The sequence below is a fragment of the Micropterus dolomieu genome, linkage group LG10 (genome assembly GCF_021292245.1).
Source record: "Micropterus dolomieu isolate WLL.071019.BEF.003 ecotype Adirondacks linkage group LG10, ASM2129224v1, whole genome shotgun sequence".
NCBI classification, from domain to species: Eukaryota; Metazoa; Chordata; class Actinopteri; order Centrarchiformes; family Centrarchidae; genus Micropterus; species Micropterus dolomieu.
Genome location: NC_060159.1, coordinates 28145245 through 28168993, shown reverse-complemented (window position 1 = coordinate 28168993; position 23749 = coordinate 28145245). Strand labels below are relative to the sequence as shown.

General features: G+C 40.6%; 1 protein-coding gene across 1 annotated transcript in view; it reads right to left on the bottom strand.

The window, feature by feature from the left end:
• LOC123977320 (NLR family CARD domain-containing protein 3-like) overlaps positions 1–23749 on the bottom strand; it is a 274498-nt gene that overhangs the window by 187571 nt on the left and 63178 nt on the right. The window contains exon 8 of the mRNA XM_046059907.1: positions 15113–15286. Coding sequence (XP_045915863.1) covers positions 15113–15286 — 174 coding nt within the window. The remainder of the gene's footprint in view (positions 1–15112; positions 15287–23749) is intronic.

Genomic DNA, 23749 nt, shown 5'->3' with positions numbered 1-23749 from the left:
TGTCTGACTTGCTGGCAGATTTGCTCTAGAATACTTGGTGACCCCTAACTACAAAAGTTGTCATGTGGTTTGGGGCACCTATCAACTGGTGTAATGAATTTGATTTATCATCATCTACAGACTGCAGACATTAGTTAAATAAGCAAGAATATTAAACTATGCGACAATGTGCATGTTTTCTATGCTACTAGTTTATATTTATAATAATTGACTGCACCAAGGAAAGGGACATAGTTTCATTAATAATTTGTTTATTTTTCACAAGGCAATAAATTATTTTAATTATTTTTTGGTTATTGGAATACATAACACTTCAAAATAAAAAAAATATTCATACTAAACTATGGCATAAATAAAATATTTTTACTTTTTGTTTCACAAGCAAGATGCCAAATGAGTAAAGATAACTTTCAGCTTCACACAGCCAAGCAACAGAATACCAAATTTCCTGAATACATTAATTTATTGATCAAATACATTTTTATTGTTGCTATCATGTTACACTAACCTCACGCACACACACACACACACACACACACACACACACTCTCTCTCTCTCTCTAACTGATGGTGACATGGACTTAGTTTCACATTTGAGGGAGGGCTGTCTGAATCAAGATCTATCGGCATGCAACAAACTAATAGAATGGGATGGTTATTAGAGGAGGAGCCTACCATCAAAACTATGAAGTTACTAGCATAATTTAAGGCAGGACACTTTTTCATAGTGGTCAATTGGTCTGTTTTGCTTCCATGTCTTCTTTACTCTAATGGAAATAAAACTTGAATATACCTTTAGATTGTGTTTGTTTTAAGCCTGATACCCTCTGTCTGTTTGCATTGGTAGATTTCTTATAAATTAACCAAAACAAGCTAATCTGCATATTTAAACAGAACATTTCAGAGGAAAATACTCTTGATGTAAGTCATTAACTGAGGAAGTTCAGTGGTGATATACTTAAGTTATTTTGTTTATCCTATTCACCTGCATTGACTGGTCAAATGTGTGCAAATTGGTGCATTTTAATTAGTTAACGGGGTGGTGATGGAGCAGTGGATAACATGCATGCCTTTGATGTGGGAGACCTGGGTTCAACTTCCCACTGTGACACATCCACCAATGTGTACCTGAGCAAGACACTTAACCCCTTGGTGCTCCAGAAGTGCGTGACCTCCAACATATATAGCAGCTGTAAGTCGCTTTGGATAAAAGCATCAGCTAAGTGACTAAATGAAAATGTAATGTAACGCATAATTTGCATATCAATGTGGCGTGTCTCCACTAAGTACAGTACATTAGCCTGTATGGATATGAGATATTGCCTTAGTTAAACTTCAGCTAACTTATTACATTAGCTAGTAGCTTATTATCATGCATGTTAGCAAGTATAGGCCTATATTGCCTTTTGTCTTTTTTGCAGTAAACTCGAGGCACTGGTATTTTAGTCTTTTGTTCATTCCCACTCACGTCCACACAAGCCAGAAGCTGGGAGGGGCTGCTGTATGTGTGTTGTGCTGCTGCGGGGAGAGGCTGAGCGGAGGTGAAGCAAAATACTTATATAATATAAACCCCAACACAACATGTATCAGCAACTTTGCTCTTGTGTCCATGAGCATGTGATGCACCCAAGATTTTATGTTTTCCAATGAAAAATATGTTATTTCACATCATATTGGGCCATTATTTTCACCATATCTCTGAACAAATAGTTGGAAAAGCTAGAGCAGATAATGAATAAACAACACTCAAAGATCAGTCTACTGGAGGAACTATAACCTTTAGACCTGGAGAAAGTAATTTGGTTGGATCTGTTGCTCCACAGTGATTTCACATTGATGGCACAGCATGTTTTGGGCATCACCCCTAAGCCTTAACGGCAGGAAAACCCTGTTAATGTGACCTCAGAATGATTATAGACACGACTGTTCATGTTTGCCTTTTGTGTCTTCATTTTACAGCTTCTGACATTTATCTGTAGACAATATAAAAAAATAGGCAGCATGAGAAACCTCCTCCCTTCTGAGGTGCATTTTATTTGCACTTTAAAATACAAAAAGAAACGTCTGCTCATTAGCTTAAAAGGACGAGTTTGCATCACTAATTAGCTTTACTAACCTCAGCTCCTCCAGTCACCTCCGTCCTTTCTTTTCCAAAACCACTTTTTCAGACTGAAAACTGAAACATAATTTAATCACTCAGTACAGGACAGAGCTACAGGCTACGCCAGTTGAGTCTAAGTTTGTACCTGATGTTCTGAACATTGGACAACATTGTGTTGATTGCACTTTTTTGTTAACTCTCACTTCCTTCCCTTGGTATTTACCCCATTGATGTGATATGTACTATGAGCTCTTACTAGTATTTATTGCTGCTCTTACTAGTATGTATTGTCAGTTGTAGATCTGTAGTTGATGCTCTGTTGATGCTTGTATGTTGTTCCTCAAATGTAATTCGCTTTGGATAAAAGCGTCTGCCAAATGAGTAAATGTAAATGTAAGCTAAAGTCGCTAATGACTAAGCTAAAGTACAGTAGCGTTAGCTACGAGTGCTTAGGCAGAATTACTGTAAGAATAAGTGTTTAGCGGACAGTTGGTTGCTGTAATCACAAATTTAACAAATTTAACTGGTATTTAGCGAGAGCAGCACAACACACTACCAACACACAAGCACCGGAGACGGAAATGAATCAACACACTTACCGCAGTACGTCAGCACGTCAGCACATCCCACTCTGCTGCTGTAGTTCAACCTCCTCGCTTTTTTTTCTCCCAGCAATGTCCAGTTTTCTGTCCGGTTTTCATGTAAATATGAAGTCGTAGTCCAACAGAGCTAGCGATGCTAACATCACTGGAACCGGATGTGTACAGAAGCTGGCTGCTGAGAAGCTCGAGTGAAGATAAATCAACGTTTTAATCCCAAAAACTAAAGTAAAAAGCTAATTTAACAGTTAACTCTGAGCTCCTCCCGTGAGCAAATGGCGTAGTTGTCAGAGCAGAATTCAGTCCGACTACGGGTGTTTTTTTGTCCAAAAGCTGCAGCGCTGCTCCCTGCTCCTCTCCCCCAAGTTTAGCAGCTCTCCACCGGCCAGCAGATTTTCAATTGCCCGCTCTGCCTGGCTCTCTCCACACAACGCTCTGAAGCCGTCACTGTACGGACAATCTCAACGCTGATAGGCTATCGCAACTCAACGCTTGCGTTGAAAATATTCAACTCACGCAAATTCCTTTGCACTGCTTTCACTTCACCTTTGCGTCGCTGGCACCGCGTTGCTTCATGCCGCCCAACAGGAAGTCGCGGCTCTATGTAAACTCACCGCCCCAAACGCTCGCTTTGCTTTTGATCTGAAAGCACCATCACACCGAGGCAAAACTGGATGGAAACCCTGTGGTAGACCCAGAACTCTGGAGGGATTACGTTAAAGCATCTTACGTAAAAGTAATCAGTCAGGTTTAACCAACCCCTCATCTGGACTGGAATATTTAGATATTTCTTCATGCTCCCATGTGGCCTGGGAACACATTGGGTGAGCTTGAGAGTTTTTCTGGGGAGAGGGATGTCAGGAAAGGAAATGGAAGATAATGGATGGATGGATGGACATCCCAAGTATCCCCCAAAATGTGTTACAATCAAGACATTTCTAGAACAATAATTCCCTTTAGAATGTCAAATGGACCAGTACCAGGTATCGCAAAATCCCATATTAAACAAGCTGAGACAGCGGAGACCAAGTCCGTCTCAATGTTGGAATATGGTCCTTCCAGCCTTAACGCTTCATCCATGCACTTCAGTTAAGAGCATTAACAGTTGGAGTTATTCAACTTTCAGACCAGTTCAGACACACCCTGCATGTTTCACTGATGATGTGAGCTCAGACTACAATCAGACTGCTGCAGATTCTACTTGAGAAATATGTATTCTACAGCAAATTTCAAAGAGCTAATTAGAAACAGCCAATCAGCATCAAGAAGCATTTCTACTGTCCAGTTAAACAGTGATCCAGCACAATGTGATCAAAGTGATCCTGAATATCAGACATTTACAGATTCTCTGGTAGGATTCTCACCTGCTGAACTCACCTCGTCAGTCCTGGTGTCTGTGTGCATCTGATTTGAGGACACTGTCACAGCCTCATAACTTCAGAGTATAACAAACTTCATAGTGACGTCAAAACCGGTCAAACCTGTGGCAGAAACCCAGTCAGTGTCAGAGGAATCACACATCAGGTGATGTAGTTCTGCTACCTGTCCACTAGATGGTGCTAACTAACCATCTGATGAACTAAAGATCAGCTCAGCACTGAAAGATGTCATGAAGCAGCAGTGTGGATCACGTTAGTACACTACGATATTTTGGACATGTTGGTTTGTAATGAGGCAGAATGAAGCTTGAGATCCCCGGGCGGGGCCCTTCACTCTGTTCCTCAGTCCTGGTTCCTAACAAAGGGGGACCAGAACCTCAGGCTGCCACAGATGTCTGCTTTTAAAGCTCTTCTTCAAACAGACTCTGGCTTCCAAACATTTTTCTTTAAAGGCCTTTTCACTTGTTTGTCGCTGTAAAGACTTTTTACCTTTGTTTTAAAAGGTGTTAAACAGATAAAGTTTGAAATTATTGTCACTTCTAATAGTGCTACTACTACAAATACTGCTTCTGTAATACAAGTACAATATCTACTGCTGGGACTGAAAACTGCTCAGAGGACAGGGTCCGGCTGTAGTTTAGCTGCTGTGTGTGCTTCTGTGAGGACAGTATTTATGAGGACACTGTCCTTAAAAAGAGCATTTGTGTAGGCCTACCTGAGCAACAAAAATTTGCTCAACCTCTGGGGGAAAAGTAGTCGAACTTAAAGGTCCCATATTAAGCTAATTTTCAGGTTCATACTTTTCAATTCAATTCAATTTTATTTATAAAGTGCCAAATCACAACAACAGTTATCTCACAGAGCTTTTCATAAAAAATGGTACAGATATTTATAGTGGTGTTAATCATAACAATCGTAATGTTAATGATTATAATAACAATAATAATAATAATAATAATAATAATAATAGGACTAGTTGTTGTAGCAGAGGGTGTCGAGCAGGAACACGGGGGCAGCAGGTGACCCGCAACCACAGATCCAGACTCCACAGCTCCAGAGCCAGAAACACCTGCAGGAAGTGATAGGAGAGAGACGAGAAAGCACAAGACTACCAGAAAGGGGAGAAGTTGTGTTAGTAACATGCAATAAAAAATTTATTTAGTTTTTTTTTTCTAGAAAATGTTTATATGCTTTAATGTTCAAAAACTACATTATTTTTCTCATACTGTCCATATCTTCAGCACCTCTATTCACCCTCAGTCGTAAACACTCTATTTTTAGCTCCTGTCTCTTTAAGGCCGCCCTCCCTAAAAGCTCACTTTGTTCTGATTGACCACCTTGTGGAAGGCAGTCCTGGTGACATGGTTGATGTGGTGTTCAAAAGTGAGGTTGTTGTCAAAGATGACTCCAAGGTTGCGGATGTGTAGAGTTGTCGATGGAAAGGCTGAAGCTGTTGGTATTTTTTGCGAGTGATTTGGGACCGATGATGATCATGTCCAATTGATTGTAATTGAGTTGTAAGAAGTTGGTTTGCATCCAGATTTGTATGTCGATGAGGCAGTTGGTCAGAGTTGCAGAGTTAACTCTCGTGGTGGATTTGGTGGAGATGTAGATCTGGATGTCATCAGTGTAGCAGTGGAAGTGGAGACCATATCTACGTATGACAGAGATGCTCACAAGTCTTTGAGCTTTTGAGTCCACGTCAAGTCTCAAGTCTCTCGTGGTTATTACGAATGTTGTATCAGCTGTGGTCAATCCAGGTTGCTAATAAAACTTCATAGCTATAACGAATACTGTTAACCGGTTTTTCATTTAAAGAGAACAACCATGTAATGTGCAATGCAATTAATGACAACTTATTAAATACTGCAAGTCAATAAAACTGTGACGTTGCATAATCAACAATAAATCTGTCTGTTTTTAACTTACAGAGCACAACCATGTAGCCTAATGTACAATGCGTCTACAATTAATGACCGCTTATAAACTACTGTAAGTCAACAAACCCGTTGAGTTTCAGATCCAGTGTAAAGTTAACTAAATAATACTGTAAAGTTACGAGGTCAACAATAAAGCTGTAACCTGTTTTTCACAGAGCACAACTATAATGTGCAATGCAGTTAATGACAACTTATTAACTACTATAAGTCAACACACCCTGCAGACTCTCAAAAAACAGTGTAATGTTAGGCTATTAACTAAATAAAACTATAAGGTTAGGCTACATGATCAGCAGTAAACCTGTAACCTCTTTCCAGCCAACAGCAATAATTAACGTGATGGCAGCCTGTGGGATGTAATGATTACGTTAAATGACCACCACAAGTTTGGCAAGTAAACAAACGCTCGTTCATCTTTTCATAACAAACGACAGTTGGAGTAAACCTCTCGTAGCTGAAGCAAGAAGCAAGCTAACGTTAGATGGCCAATGCTGAGCTAAACATGTTCACTCACCAAATATTTGGGCACTTCTTTGTTTGGGTCTTGTTGTATGAAGTTTTAAAGCCAAAGTTTATGATAAATGGCACTGTTCGTTGTCCTCGCTCACGTGCGGCCGCGCACAGCAGATGTTTTGTGTATGTAGGCAGGTTATAGGTAACGGAGGGAGGGAATAACAGCAAGCTCATCAGAAGTGTTCTAAAAAATAAACAGTGTTCACGAGTGAGGTCGAGCATGACCATGATTTTTGGAGTCATAAGAACAGAAACTGCAAAACTCAACATCAGAGCCATTAAAGGCTGTACTACATTCATGATTTTCAGTTCAAAAACAATTATTCAGACAAACTTAATTTACAAACCTCATAAACAGCAACTTTTACATTAAATAAAAAAATGTTTTGGATTCACCACCACAGAAAAGATGTGGATTTGCACATCGGCTATGTTGCTGATATAATTATTGAATTCATTTAAGGCTACACTAATTGATTAATTTATGAGGTATTTTCTCAAATTGGTTAAAAAACACAGTGCTACTAGATGCTGATCCAAGAAAACTTTATTGAAGTGAAAATCTAAGTCAACGGTTTGTAAACAAGTTCAGCCCTGAGATCAATTCACCATTTCTAAGAAAACACATTTCTGAAATTAAAGGCAGAATCAGTGAGCCAGATGTTAACCAAAGTGAAGCTTCGTCCACCACCAACATTTAAACCACAGGACTGGAAGTTGTCTCCCTCCTACACAGAACACAGAGACACTGAGGAACCAGGCCAGAGCAGAAACCCAGGATACAGAGGTTCAGTGAATGTAGTGTTGAAGGTGTGGAGGTGGATTAGTGTGTCAGAGGAAACTCTGTAGAAGGACAGAGAGCCAGCAGGACAGTCCACATACACTGCTGCTCTGTTAGAGGAGGAGGAGGAGGAGGAGAGAGGGAGGACTGTTTCTCTCTTATTGTGCCAGACAGAGTAACCATCATCAGAGCACCTCAGACTCCAGGACTGAACATTTCTTCCAAACAGACAGTCTTTACTGTCTCCTCTCCTTCGGATTCCTCTGTAAGTCACTGATATATAAACTCCTCCTCTCCACTCGACCTCCCAGTAACAGTGACCAGTCAGACCATTTCTACACAACAGCTGCCAGTAGTCAAATCTCTCTGGATGATCAGGATATGGCTGCTCCTCTCTCACATATTTCACCTTCCTGTTGTTGTCAGACAGTTTGAGGTTTCTGTGTGCTGTGTTTGTGTCCAGTGTGAGTTCACAGAAATCTGATGGAGAGAACGAGACACAACACAGCAGCAGTTTATCATCAGACACATCTGAAGGTTTATTCTTTGTTTGGGTGCTGATGTTGTTCATTTCTATAAAGTTTAATGATGCATTTAGTCAGTAATGTTTGAATAAATACCACAGCTAGCAACTTTGTATTGAAAGAGAAACTGACTGTGTGCTGTTTTGTCATCATGAGTCAGATTGAATCCACACTTACACTTCCTCAGACCAGGTTTTAACCTCTGCTCTCCACCATGGTCCACCCTGGAGGAAGAAACACAGTCAGAGTGATTTTTTTATCCAACATGAGTCCTAACTGCTGTTCAACATGAAGCAGTGTTCCTCAGTTTGTCAGCGTGACAGAGAAACAGGCTGAAAAGATTCTGTCTCAACTGTCTCCAGGATTCTTTCACTGTCTGAGAGAACAAGACCTGAAGAAAAAGAGAAGACGACTAATATGAGAGCAGGATGAAAAATACTGTCCCTCTGCATGTTGTCCCACAATATAAACAGTTCGACCAGCTTTCACACATGAACAACTAACTTGTATTGTGTAATTTATATGTCAGAAACATAGGGTCTGAGGACAGAGATGTCCACATGATGTACAATCCGTAAAGATTTCTGAGACAATTTTGCGCTTAAAACTGACTTGACTTTGGAATTTCATTTCAATAAAGGACTGTATTTCACAGAGAAAAATGAGGCTAAATTATGAAGTTTACACAGAATAAAAGGCACCTAGAAGGTGTTTCTATGCATCTAAAATTGCTCATTCTTTTTGCTTTAAATATTTGCAAAGAAAACTCCCCCCTACTGTCTAACGTGCACAACGTTTCAGTGCTAGACCATCATCAGGAAAATGGTGTTACATAGTGAAAAACCATGTTTTGAAGGAGGTGGCTTATTTGTCTACACCAATCACTTACTTCCAACCATTACAAAACATTCATTAATATTTCCATGGGATGAATGTAGATTTCCATATACTGAATGTACATCAAAATAATATCATGAAGTACACTCATGAACAGACATGCTCTCAAATCTTGCTGGTACCTTATATTTCAATAGACAAATAGATTAGAGGAAATAGCATAATAAACAACAGAAACAGAGGAATAAATAATACACACAACATATGGCCCAACAGTATGTCAAAAAGACAACAATATCTTACTTCAACAATGTAAACAATGCAATTTATTCAATTTCAATAAAAATGGGGAAATCATCACCATAAATGTTAAAATCTTCACATTATTATATACATATAACAGAAATAACTTGTAGCATCTGTATTATGTACATACACACACACACACACACATATATGAAATATTGAAAATCACAGGAAAATGTTAAGAAGAAATCCAGCATTAAGTCCATTTGGAGCAAATATTTGCAGAGTTTCTTCTAAGCCTCACGCTGTTTAAGTAACAAAAGGGGGGCGGGGTAAGAGGTGAGAGGTGTAAGGCCAGGGGAGATCGGGGACATAGCTGGCAGCTAGTGGAGCTTCTTCAGGATGGGATCGATATGAAGTCCAGGTTTTGTGGGGGTGAGCATCCTAGCTGCAGAGATCTAGACATACTGGAGTCTGTCAGTAGCCTTGCTGGGCAGACCGAACAGGATACCGTTACAATAGTCAAGTCGGGAGGTGATGAAGGAGTGGATGAGGGTCTTAGCTACAGAGTTGGAGAGGCACTGTCAGAGTCTGGAGATGTTCTTAAGATGGTAAAAGGCAGTTTTAGTAGTGTTTTTGATGTGCTGTTGGAAGGAGAGAGTGGAGTCCATGATGATGCCCAGGTTGCGTACTTGAACGGATGCAGAGATTGAGCAGCCATTCACATCCAGTGTGATGTCACCAACCTTTCTGAGAAGTGACTGTGGGGCAAACACCATGAGTTCTGTTTTGTCTTTATTGAATTTGAGGAGGTTACTGTCCATCCAGTTCTTGATGTCCTTCAAGCAGTTAATAAGCGGCACTGGTGGAAGGGGACCAGATGACTTAGTGCTGATGTAGAGCTGGGTGTCATCAGCGTAGCAGTGGAAGAGGAGTCCATGTTTCCGGATGATCATCCCAAGAGGTAGCATGTAGATATTGGATAGTAGCGGGCCAAGCAGTCCTTGAGGCATACCGTGTAAGACTGGCGCCAAATCAGAGCAGATGCCCTTAAGGGTGATGTATTTTTGCCTGTTGGTGAGATAGGATTGAAACCAGGAATATACAGTACCAGTGAGGCCAATGAGTTCGGAGAGGCGAGTGAGAAGAATGGAGTGGGAGACTGTATCGAAGGCTGCAGAGAGGTTGAGAAGAATTAAGATGCTGACATGGCCAGAGTCAGCTGCCATGAGATGGTAATTTGTGATTTTAATGAGGGCAGTTTCTGTGCTATGATGTGTCCTGAAGCCAGATTGAAATGGCTTGTAGAGGTTGTGATGTAGCATATGATGGTTGAGATGGGAAGCCACAGCTCTTTCCAATAACGTGCATATAAAAGGTAGGTTGGAGATTGGGCAGTAGTGGTTTGGATCATCAGGGTTCAGATCAAGTATTTCAGGAACCTGGAGCATAGCACTGGACAGAGTATGTTTGGAGCTCTTAACATGGTCGTTGTAGGCTTCCTGGTGGACAGTGAGGCCAGAATTTTTTATAGTACCTCTCCAGCCTCCGCCCTGTGGCCTTCATGAGGTGTTCAGCAATGAACCATGGAGCGGAACAGGAGAAGGAGACAGACTGAGTGATGAGGGGGGGCAACAGAGTACAGACTACGTGACAGGGCCAGGTTGTATTAACCAAGTCATCAACTGTGCAGTTTGGGGGATAGCTGATAAGATGGCCTACAAGTGTACAGAATAGTTTCGGTATGCACACTCGTTTGATGTTGCGATATGCAATGGTCCTTTTCACACACTTCCTGTGTGTGCACAGAAAAAGAGAACATGATGGCAAAGTGATCAGAAATAGCCAGGTCAACAGTTTGTAGATGGGTGGGGGTTGTACCTGTGGAGCATACCAGGTCCAGTGTATGACCTTTAACATGTGTGGGGCCATTGTCATGTTGTGTAAAACTAAAGCAATCCAGTAGTGACAAAAATTTTGCAGCGTAAACATCTCTGGAATCGAGATGGATGTTAAAGTCACCAAGTAGGATAGTAGCTGGCGAGGTTGGGCAAATCAAGAGCAAGACAGTCAGAAAGCTCAGGCAGGAAACTAAGCAGATGACTTAGGCGGGCGATGGACAAGGACCACTTGTAGCTGCAGAGGCCCAGACAGAGCAAAGTGAATGCACTCAAATGAAGAGGCGTGTACGGAGATTCTTTTATCTGGATATCTGTGCAGCCCCATGCACATAGTGGGGGCGACGTAAGAGATGGAGAGATTTAATCAACTCAAGGCTAATGTTACTCGTTACGATGTGTGAAGTGAGATTCTTGAGTTCCAAAGCGGAGTACCTTAGGAAAGCCATGATGCCGGAGGAGACCGCTAGCTTGTCCAACACTAGCTAGCGTAAGCTTACAAGCCACAGACCATCCAGCAGAGAATCACGGCCAAGCTTCAACAGAGATTAATGTGGAGGATCAAACATTCATCAGTGTTAATTACAGCTGTTGGCAAAGCCAAAGTTTGGAAGTAGCCTGTCGACCACTCTGCAAGGTAGTGTAGCAGCTGGAAAAAGCTAAACCTAACCCTTATGAAATGTGTGAAATTTGGTAGAGATATGAGCATGTACAGCAAAGTTATAACAACTTCCTTTGTCATGGCAAAGCATCAAACTTTGACACCACGCCAAGGACACCACGTTATCTGAAAACTCACAAGATTCACAACATAGTATCATCAATGTCTTAAAGCACTTCTGTTTTGAAGCAGGTGAGGCAAATATGTTAGGAGTTGTACATAATGGTGTGAAACTTGACACTTACTGTTGCCAGCAGGTGGTGCTATGACATTGAGTGTTTGTTGGCATATGGATGTGTTCAGGGCGGGACTCCCATCCTACATGGTTTGGTGCAGATGTGAGCATGTACACTGAAGTTAGAACAACTTCCACGCCGTTAATTGCAAACTCACGAGTTTTACAACTTAGCTTCATTAATGTGTAAAGGGTTTTCTGGGACAATTTTGAAGTTGATATGTCCGACCTGCTAGGAGTAGTACATTACGGTATAAAATGTGTTATTTCCTGTTGCCAGCAGGTGGCGCTATGACATTGGGTGAACATTTCAAATGGATGTGTTCAGGGTGAGACTCTTAATGTATTCCAAATTTGGTGCAGATGTGAGGATGTAGACTGAAGTTACAATGACTTCCTGTTTATGGCGAATAATCGATTTTGGACATCATGCCACGGGCGCGCTGTTCCACGAAAACTCACCTGCACAACTTTTAACCGTCAATGGGTTTAGACTGCACAGCACAAATCTAAAGTCAGTCGGACTAAATCCCTAGGAAGAGTTCATTAAAGTACAAAGTGTGTAAATCGCCAAAAATGACCATTTAACCCAAAATGACCATTTAACCCAAAATGGCCGACTTCCTTGGGTTTAAGAATGAACTGATACACGTACCACAGAAATTTCGTACATGTATGTGAAACGTAGTCCAGGGGCTGCTCTGTAGGGAGCACTAGCGAGCTATTTTGCCACGCCCATCCGCGAAACCCATAAAAAAAAATCTCGGCAAACATGATTTTGTTTTTCAGTTTTCCTTCTTCAGAACTGCAACCCTTTTTTTACAATGTTGCGCAAACAATTCTTTAGAGTGTCAAATAGTATAAATAATAATACATGTAAATGAAGTGAAAACGGTGGGCTTATTTTTTGGATTTTTATACCTTGATACATTTAAGATGAATTGGCTTAAACGATTATATAGAAACCCTACGTCCATTTGGAATGTTTTACCCCTTTCTCTATTATTTAAGCTGGGTGGCTTAAACCGTCTAGTTTGTAACTATGATATTGATAAGGTATCTGTAAAAATGTCTTCCTTTCATCAACTTGTCATGGTCTCTCATCTACAAGCACAATTTTTCACCTCACAAATATCTTATATGGAATAACAAGAACATCTTATATTAACACAAATCTCTCTTCATGGAATATTTGTTTAACAACAACATTGTTTTGGTTGACCAGTTATTTATCCGGAATGGTCTTCTGTTTACTTATGAAGAGTTTCCGTTGCTGGGAAGCTGGGGACTATGCAAATGTAGTTGGTGCAATACCCTCTGGAGTCTGTATGCTATTCAAATCTCAAACAAGGGTCACTGCACAACAATTGTTGTTATTTCCATCAGACAGTCATATAGGTAAAATTAGTTTTTCCAAAGAGATATCTATTCCAAAGAGACATTATTACAGTAACATATGCAATCTCATACTGGATGTGGATGATACAGTATGAAGAACTAATATATCATCCACAAATTGAAATTCAGTACTTAATCACCAATAAAATCAAAGACTCATTCATAAATTCTATTCAGCTTAAAAATATGTTAAGAATAGATTTAAGAAAGACACTCACGTATTAGTACAAATTTCGTATTCATAAATGTAAATTCACAAATAAGAAACCTTGCTTTTTTGCCTTTTCAAAAGAGTTCAAACATTACATCTCATCAATTCATTTCAGTGGTCTCAAAAGCAAAAGGCAATTAAGTCCCTTTCCCCCCCAGCGCTCAGCTCATGTAGTTGATTCATTGTATGATTGTTTTGTACTTCTGTAATTTTTATAAAACAAAGACTCATACTATGTGAGACTTATACAGCAACATTATATATTTTTTTTTCACCGTACATATAGTATGTAAAACAATTTTGGAAAGATGTATGTACATTTATTAATAATATTCAAGTTTCATCTTGTTCTGGCAGAATGTCCTTTTTGGGGTTTTCAGTAATAAAAAGCAAAGCTGCGACCATTATTTCTTAATTAATTTTATGTTGTTTCTAAATTTTATGTTGTTGGCTAAATTTATAAACAAAAATGCAAATTTACAAACAAAAAACACATTTATAGTCTTTGAGAAAGATGAACGGAGCTACTTGTAGCGACATTACTGTCCAACACTGAAGCTAAATTCATCTCAACAAATTCAGTAGCTGATATTTCATTCTGAACCAATAGTGTTGAACAGACCGACCAACACTATCCCTAGAGCCATGTTGCTAGCAGTGCTCACATGAGAATGATTTTATATACAAGTTTCTGATGTTCCTAATGATAAGACTTCTGAAGATCCATGTGTTTCCTAACTCAGGCCTACAAATTGGTCTGAACAGAATTAGGAGAAATAAGAAGTGATAATGGAATTCATGATGATGGACTCCGCCACTTTTATAGAGGGGGAAAATACACAAACAGAAAAACATGGTTGTGAGGTTAGAGTATTGTGGCGATCAGCGCACTCGCCTGCGCCACACACACACAGCTCAAGGAATATCTGTGAAATAGCGTTTCAAACCACACTAGTCCCCGAAAGTCCAGTCTGTCCTGTGTTACAGCAAATGCGTTACTTAGCAGCAGCATAGGCCGACAACGGGGGAGGGCGGGAACTCCGGTGTTGTTGGAGAATTACTAATCTTGACTATTAGACCAAGAGGCGTCACTTGGTTTTATTTTTGTTGGCCAACTTTTATATTGAACCACAAACTGAGGCTTTTTTTGTTTGCTTGCTGGGATCCAGAAAATGAGGTTTTGTTGAGATATGGACTCTTGTGGAGATTTGAACTGACATAAGGACTCATTAATTGGTGGTTGAATTGTGGGTTTTGTATTGAGCTCTTAATGTATAATACCACTTTGGTGAACTTTGTTTTCTTGTTGTCTGTAGGTAAGCCTACCTGATAATATTATAGGAAATCATTTATTGCCATGACTTGCATCCTTCTTATCATGGCTGACATCTACAGTAATAATACAGGATTGATGTGCATCTTCAATTGAAATACCTGGTTGTTAAGTAAGGTGGAGTGATTGTCTTGTACTGAAAGACATGGGTCCTTATTTTGCATGCAAACATGTACGTAATGTTTTTGAGTAAATATACTGAACATTGAATGACAACATTACTAACATTAATTGATGTCTTAATGAGCTGAATGTTATTCCTTCATTTAGTGCATACATTTCAAAAGTGGCAAATAAAATTTCTGAGAGGCACACCCTGGTGTCAAAAAGGAACAAGGAGTATGTCAGTTATTATAAAAATAATAGCATAATATATCACAACCGCAATATTGGTTATTTTATTGATTTTCCAACATTGTTCAGGCCTAGCAGTGTGTGAGCTCATGTTGTCCAAACCTGAGAGTGTCCAGTCTCCAGTGTGGCTCCTCCAGTCCAGCAGAAAGCAGCTTCAACCCTGAGTCTCCTGGATGATTGTAGCTCAGGTCCAGCTCTCTTAGATGGGAGGGGTTGGAGCTCAGAGCCGAGGCCAGAGAAGCACAGCCTTCCTCTGTGATCAGACAGCCTGACAGCCTGGAATCATAAATTCTGTGTTTTAGAAAATCATGTCAGCAGGAAAATCCTACAGACCATTTTCACTAACATGAACCTAAAACCAGAAGAGTAGGATTTAAAAGCAATAGCTTAATACTGACCTGAGAGTTTCCAGTGTACAGTGTGGACTCTCCAGTCCAGCAGACAGCAGCTTCACTCCTGAGTCCTGCAGGTCGTTGTTACTCAGGTCCAGCTCTCTCAGACTAGAGGACTGGGAGCTGAGAACTGAGGACAGAGCTTCACAGCTTCTTTCTAAGAGATTGCAGCCACTCAACCTGAAAAAGTGTTATCAATAAATTATTTATTTTTCCATGGCCCTGACAGTGTTGGAGCCCTAGGCGAGATTTTAAAATGGCGCCCCCTCCAACCCAACCCTACAAAGTCTACCGCAGGGGTTGGGGGTCATCAATCCTAAATCCTCCAAAATTTTTAAAAAACTTCAGCAGCCAAACTAACAATTTTAAAGCATGTATTGATGAAAAGCCAAGTCATTGATCATGGTCAAAAATGAATCAGCATACTTGTCAACCTCCACATCAGAGCCTAATCTGGGAGACCAAACCTAACAACGTATCTGGGAATATGTCCCCCCATAAACTCTGTCAACCCAGAGACAGTTTTCTTGCATTGTAGGGAATTTTTGGGCAGGTATGCAAACTGTTCAGTGGTAAAAAAGGTGAGAAGGATACACAAGCAGAGAAACGCACAGAAACAAGGAGGTCTGTTTTTAAGCTTAGTTCCCGACAAGCAAGGGCGTCCCTTTGTTTTCAAAGTGGTGGGCTAAGATTAGAGTGTGTGATAATACACCTAGCTCACAAGACACGGCGATGCACTATGTTGCTGTCTCGAGAACAACAATAACAATTCTGTTCTAAATCAATTTATGGCAAAAATTACTTTATTTATGTAAAGCGAAAAAAAATTCAGCTGGCAGGTGAAAATCTAAAACTATAACTGAATATTAAAGCTGCAAGCAGCGTTGGGCGGGCCCTCGCACTTGTAGCGCATCGGGTGTGAGCCGGTGCGGCTACGTGCTTCCGACGCCGCATGAAGGTGTTATATATCACTTCCTGTGTCCCCTATGTGGAGCTACATAGCACTTGCCGCTATGAATATAAATCGGTATTGCCGTGTAGATCTCTGCGGGGTGGGAGAGTTATCAAGCACGTAAAGTTTGGTGCAGATGTGAGCATATACACTGAAGTTACGACAACTTCCTGTGTCATGGCGAAGAGTTGATCTTTGACGCCACGCCACAGACACGCCCACTGACGAAAACTCGCAAATAGCACAACTTTTCATCGTCAATGCCTTTAGAAGACACAGCAGAAATTTGACGTCGATCCAACTAAATCCCTCGGAGGAGTCCGTTAAAGTACAGAGTGTGTAAATCATCCAAAAATGGCCGTAAAATTCAAAATGGCCGACTTCCTGTTGACTTTAGGGTATGGATTCTTGAGGCTTTTTTGTGCGTCTTGATATGATACATGTCCCCAGAAAATTTCGTACATGTAGGTTGAACGTGAACGAGGGGATAATCTTTTCCAATTTTCTAGGTGGCGCTAGCGAGTCATTTTGCCATGCCCATGTGCTAAACCCATAAAATACGAAATTTTTCACCAGTTCTGACATGTTTTTTGGTGAGTTTTCGAGTATGTTTAGGCCCTGTCAATGGAGCCTACTTTGCAGAAAAAAAATATAATCTTAGCAAATTCAATAGGGACCTCACACGGTCGTGCTCGGGCCCTAATGCAGTTCAGCACTCGTTCTGTGTTGCTTTCTGATAGGTTTCTCCTGTAGATCAACTTTTCTCATGTAACATCATCCCAGCTTCAAAACAAATACGTTAAATATTTTTACCCATGCGCTGTGTTGAGGTGCGTGACGACATATCATCAAATGCAAGTAAACGTTTGAAACATTTAAATTATCTTCATTTTCGCTGTAATGTTCACTGCAACAGAGGGACTATGTGTAAGGTTTTCAATGAAATTAATTAAATTTTCATTATTGACTTATTGTCAATGGGCTCAAAACTCACTTAACTTACTCACTATTGTCTTGTATCAGCCATTATTCTGCTTTTAATGTGGGGTCTGCGGGTCGGATTCAACCCTGTGCGCGCTCCTGAGCCTCTCTCGTACTACAGCGACAACACGGCAGCTAACGTCATGCAGTCCACTAATGCCATAAAACAACCGGCTCACAGCAAAACACAGGCTCCACGTAAGGATACAAAACAACAACAAAGGTTTATGTGCTGAAGCCCATCAGACCAAACAGGTTCAGATTATGTCGAGTAAGAACAAAGTGAGTATTAGTAAAGATGGAGAAACAGAGAAAGTCACGATAGCTCGTCAGCTAACAACGAGCAGTTGCTAATGTTATCCTGTGCAAAGTTATATCGCTTTCCATATTACTTTACCAACTCTACGCAATCCATGTTACTATCTTGTGTACCACTGTTGATTTAGCCTACAAGAAAAGGACGGTAAAAAGCAAATGTGGAGCGATGTGTTTACTAGCCTATATTAATGCAGCCACAATTTAAATTTATTGTGGTTTACGATACTCAGGTACACAGCATCTTCACCTCTCAGTCGCTGTAAGTAACGTGACCCACATAATATACAACCCAGAGGAAGAGCCATCCACCAACACTACGGTAAAGTTATTTACTGTGGTCTAACTGTTATAAAGAGTGACACAATATTGTTAATATTCAGTCCAGCTCAGTAACCGTTTCGTTATCATCCAATACATTTAGCTATGCTGACATTGCTGAGCCTCCGGTGACAGATACACAGATAGTAAAGATAGGTACTGAAAGCAGCAGGCGAGCCAAGGCTGTAGCACGTCGGCTAAATGCAGTAAATGTACCGTGATCATGTAAAGACCTGCCGATGATAAAATATTACTGCAGGGTTCTTGCACCATTTGAAAAGTAAAATTTAATGCTTTTTAAGACCTTTTAAGACCTCAACAAATACAAATTTAATATGTAAAATTTTGAAATAATTTCTTTGACAGAAAGCGTTTGATCTCTTAATGAACGTTACAATGCCATATTTGGCAGTTATTTCCGCCACAGGTGAATGACTGCATATTCCGAATCATATGAGTTATATTAATGGCGGGGTGTCACATTGTCAATTACTAAAAGAAAACCATACAAATACACGCTAATTAGGCGTTTTAGGCGACTGTGTGTGACAATTTTCAAATCGTCAAATTTAATACCTACAGCAAATTTACGGTCAATTTAAGACCTTAGTTTCCCTGATTTCAATTTAAGACCTTTTAAGGAGCCGCAGGAACCCTGTACTGTAACGTTGCAGTAGGGGGTTTCCCTGAGTTTCCAGCATTTTGTGTGAAGCTGTCTCCCTGCCCGTCTCACTCTGCTTTTGTTGTGTGTTTTTTTTTTTATCAGGAGTACTGTGCCAATATGCCGGTGTCTCGCTGCGCTGAATGGAAGGTACGGCGCCGGTGTTGAGTTGCCTCTGAGCCGGGAATGTTTAAGTAACACAGCCTGAACATGTCTGAGTGAAAAACCACAGCCTGAACATGTCTGAGTGAAAAACCACAGCCTGCATGCTGGTGTTTCTGCGTTTATTGCAGGATTTCTGTAGGAAAGCGGTTGTGTTTCAGATTATGCTCACTCATGAGTTCAAGCGAGCACGCGCACAGGCACACGCCTGGTTGGTCTTAAAACCACACTGCTAGTGCATTTTAAATTTGCTATCATGTCCGCTAGATGGCAGCTACTACTGAGACATGACTTTTGGCAACGCAAGACTTGAAAGTTAGTAGACATCAGAGTTGCCAGATCTCGTGATAAACATATCTGATATTTTTAAACGAGGGATACATCTTGATTTTATGTCTTTTGGCAAGCAATGGGTGAGAGGTTATTGCATTCACTGGAAGCAAGAGGACGTTTGCTTTGGTCTTGTAAGTATCTGTGTTTGACATGCCATTCATTATTTACATTATTTGTTATCAAGTGTGGGGGGAGGGAGGGAGAGAGAGATAGATATTTGTGTATATAATAATATATAATAAAATAATATTGTTGTGGATCAGCCAGTGTGTTTAATTATTTTAGAGGAAAAAGAAAAATGAAGATCTATAATATCTCACTTTGGGTCTCCAAGGGGGCCTCCTCCCAAGATTTGGCCTTTGTGACCTGCACAGGAAAAGACTCCGCTTTGGGGTATAGAGATACACCTGCACAAGCTCAAAACAGTCAAAGACTACAAACTGTGTATTCTGAGAGACATCCTAGACACCCTGACCATAAAAAGGTGTCACCCCGACGCTCCCCAGAACGAGCCACATGGCAGGATAACCATGGCCCCCCTTTCTAATAACTCAAAACATCAAAGACTCCTTCAGTCTTGATTCTATACCCCACCAAAGAGCCATTAACATGGACTCTTAACCTGCCCCCTCCTTCTCACGAAGATATGTGAAACTGATAAAGACACCAGAGGAGGACGCTGGCCCTGAACTCCTTTGTGTAGACAAATGAATACTGTCTCCTTATAACTTGCCTATTACCTTGTTTAAGCAAATAATCTTTGTTAAGTTACTTAGTAGTTCTCGCCACTTCAGTTTGAGTAGTTCTATTACCATGTTCTTGTTAAGACTGTGTTGAAAAGAAGAATCCATAAAGAAAGTTAATTTGCAGAGTTTTAATCTTCCTCAATACTCACTGATATTCCTTTAATTTATATTATACTAATGCCATGCTTCAAAACCGTTTTATATATTTTCTTGTGTAACAGAATATTATTTGTTAATAATAATAATTAAAAAATTAATTAATAAGTTATCTCAGTCTCCTCTCATGGGACCAGAGCTCCCCCCAGAGGGCAAAAGAAGTATTACATGTAATGCGTCTCCCACTGTTTTAATCACTCTGTATTTTATTGTGTATAATCTGATGCCATGTTCGTGTAACTTGCTTATATTCTCTAAGTAAGAATGTGTAACAGCCAATATTATCCAGGAAACGTTGAGTTAAGTTTCTTTCATTCTGAAATCCTGAAAATGTGTAACTGGTAACCATTCTAATCGTTACAATGATTAGTTATTAGTTATATAGTACTTTGTATCAAATGCTTAAAACTAAGAACAGTATAACTGTTTATGACATTTAAGGTTTGATTGTGGGACGGTATTTGATTCAAATAAACGCAAATAGACTTTAAAATAGACATTAAAGTTAAGGGACAGCCTCTCAAAAACAAAAACGTATATTTGCAGCCGTTCAATGTTGGTCTAATTGATGACTAGACTATTTTTGGGCTATGGTTAGACGTCTACCAAACTTTGACTGGCAGCCCAAATTTAGCCATTTTAGCCCAGATGTGGGCTGTGTTTAGATGTCTATTAGATGTATTTTAGACGTAAATAGCTTGCCCACTTTTATTAACCAGTAACATCCCAGCAAAGTTATAAAATTGGCTCACATGTTCAGCTGTCAGACTCCGCAGTGTAGCGGACTAGAAAAAATATCCTCCCAATGCTGCCTCGAATTGGCTGTTGGGTTGAGTGACGATTGGTTAGGCACAGCCAGTTGTACAGTTGCAAAGCTCATGCTAGAGAAGAGAGGACTCGGACTAAATGCTGTCTTAGCAACCACCAACCCCCGCTAAAATATTTTCTCATTGGATCTACACAAATCAGGTAGGTGACCCATTTTGGTTTCAAAACGGCAAATTTCGCCGTTTTCGCGAGTCTGCAGTCCTGTATCGGGTAATTTTTCTGAAATAAAAGAGCATTGGTTTAGTTTCAATGGTGGAGTACACTCAAATGAAGGCAAGGGTCAGGGGGTAGTCCCACAGAACATTTTAAGCAATAAAGACCTGCATTCTGGTGAACATTTCTGCACTAATTTATAGTGGAAATGTCTTTATCTATATAAAAGGGAAACACAATATTCAGGCAGCAGGTGAAAATTCAAAATACTGTATAAAAAAATGTAGCTACTGCTTTTAAATTTTTTCTCCTTTAGCTCAATGTTTCAAATTTAATAAAATCCCTGCTGAGTCAATCAATTTTCATGCAAAATGCAAATGGGAAATCCATGTCAGATCCTAGTATTTTGTCACCCTATCCATGCTACACACCTCCGTGAAGCTGGGAGACTCAGCTAGAATCTCCAAACACACATCAAACACCTAAATAAGCTTATATCACAACATTAATCGCTCTGTGAACACTACATACCTTCAGTTATTGCCATCCAGATATCTCTCATTTCATCCTACACTGCCATCTCACCTTTGCCTGATTAGGTGGATTCTAGTGATGTAAAGAGTGAGTCGGCTAGATCTTTGTCATAAAAATCAATTATTTCAAACTCCCGACACTCTGACAGGATCGGTAAGGATGAACTGACAGCAGCCTCTCTGATCATGGAAGTAATTCGTTAAAGCATAAACGCACAACCTAAAGAAATCCATTTACGCATGATCCATCAGCTACCGTGTTGTTAAAGAGGAGCCGAGCTGCCCCGTAGTTTGCATCCTGCCAAAAATCTGGACCGTTAAATTCCAGCAACAGGAAATAACGTTACTGTTTTACTGACCTATCAAAGAGACCAGAATTATACCTGGAAATAGGTCTCTGTTTCCAAGAGGTCAAAAACCATACCGCACCACCTTTTTAACTCGATAAATTTATTAATTTGGATTCAGTTTGAAACTCTTTAATAGATCCTGTGTTTTAGCAGGTTTTCTGCTCATGTTCAAAACTTTATTCTCTCTTACATATCTGTGTTCTCTATCCTGAAATGTCATCATTTAAGAAGAATTCAAAATATGTCTACCTGCCCTATACTTTGCTGTGCATAACATTTTTGTTCCGCTAGTAGTTTCCCCTTTAGACCGTTTGACTGACACAGTTTGGGACGGCATACTGCATGTAAAACCAAAACCAACCGCAAACACTTGTGATCAGAGTTGATTCTCGAAAACCTTCTCTTGCAGAGCCACCCTTACATTTTGCACCCTAGGCAATCGTTTATGTCGCCTATGCCACTGGGTGGTCCTGTAATTGTTAAATATAAAATTAAGCATTTTTGAAATTGCACATTCATATATCCACCTACAGAGCTTTGTTGGAGGCTTTGACCACTGGCAGAAGCCTCAGAAGAACATCCTCTGAAGCAGAGTATTTCTTCAGGTCAAACACATCCAGATCTTTTTCTGATGACAGTAAGATGAAGCCCAGAGCTGACCACTGAGCAGGAGAGAGTTTATCTGTGGAGAGACTTCCTGAACTCAGGGACTGTTGGATCTCCTCCACTAGAGAACGATCATTCAGTTCATTCAGACAGTGGAACAGATTGATGTTTCTCTCTGGAGACAGATTCTCACTGATCTTCTTCTTGATGTACTCAACTGTTTTCTGGTTGGTCTGTGAGCTACTTCCTGTCTGTGTCAGCAGACCTCGTAGGAGAGTCTGTTTGCTTTGCAGTGAAAGACCCAAGAGGAAGCGGAGGAACAAGTCCAGATGTCCATTTGGACTCTGTAAGGCCTTGTCCACAGCACTCTGATAGAGATGTGTTAATTCAGGTTTGTTTCTGAAGACTTTAGAACGACAGGAGGTTGATTGTTTTTCCGCCAGCAGATTGACACCAGAGTTGATGAAGGTCAGATGGACATGAAGAGCAGCCAGAAACTCCTGAACGCTCAGATGGACGAAGCAGAACACCTTGTCCTGGTACAGCCCTCTCTCCTCTTTAAAGATCTGTGTGAACACTCCTGAGTACACTGAGGCTGCTCTGATATCGATGCCACACTCTGTCAGGTCTGATTCATAGAAGATCAGGTTGCCTTTCTGCAGCTGCTCAAAAGCCAGTTTTCCCAGAGACACAATCATCTTCCTGCTCGCTGGACTCCAGTGCTGATCTGTCTCAGCTCCTCCATCATACTTGATGTTCTTCAGTTTGGACTGAACCACCAGGAAGTGGATGTACATCTCAGTCAGGGTCTTGGGCAGCTCACCTCTCTTTCTGGTCTTCAACACCTCCTCCAGAACTGTAGCAGTGATCCAGCAGAAGACTGGGATGTGGCACATGATGTGGAGGCTTCGTGATGTCTTGATGTGGGAGATTATTCTGCTGGCCTGCTCCTCATCTCTGAATCTCTTCCTGAAGTACTCCTCCTTCTGTGGGTCAGTGAACCCTCTGACCTCTGTCACCATGTCAACACACTCAGGAGGGATCTGACTGGCTGCTGCAGGTCGTGTGGTTATCCAGAGGCGAGCAGAGGGAAGCAGGTTCCCCCTGATGAGGTTTGTCAGCAGTACATCCACTGAGGTGGACTCTGTAACATCAGTCAGGACCTCATTGTTGTGGAAGTCCAGAGGAAGTCGACACTCATCCAGACCGTCAAAGATGAACACAACCTGGAACTCTTCAAAGCTGCAGAT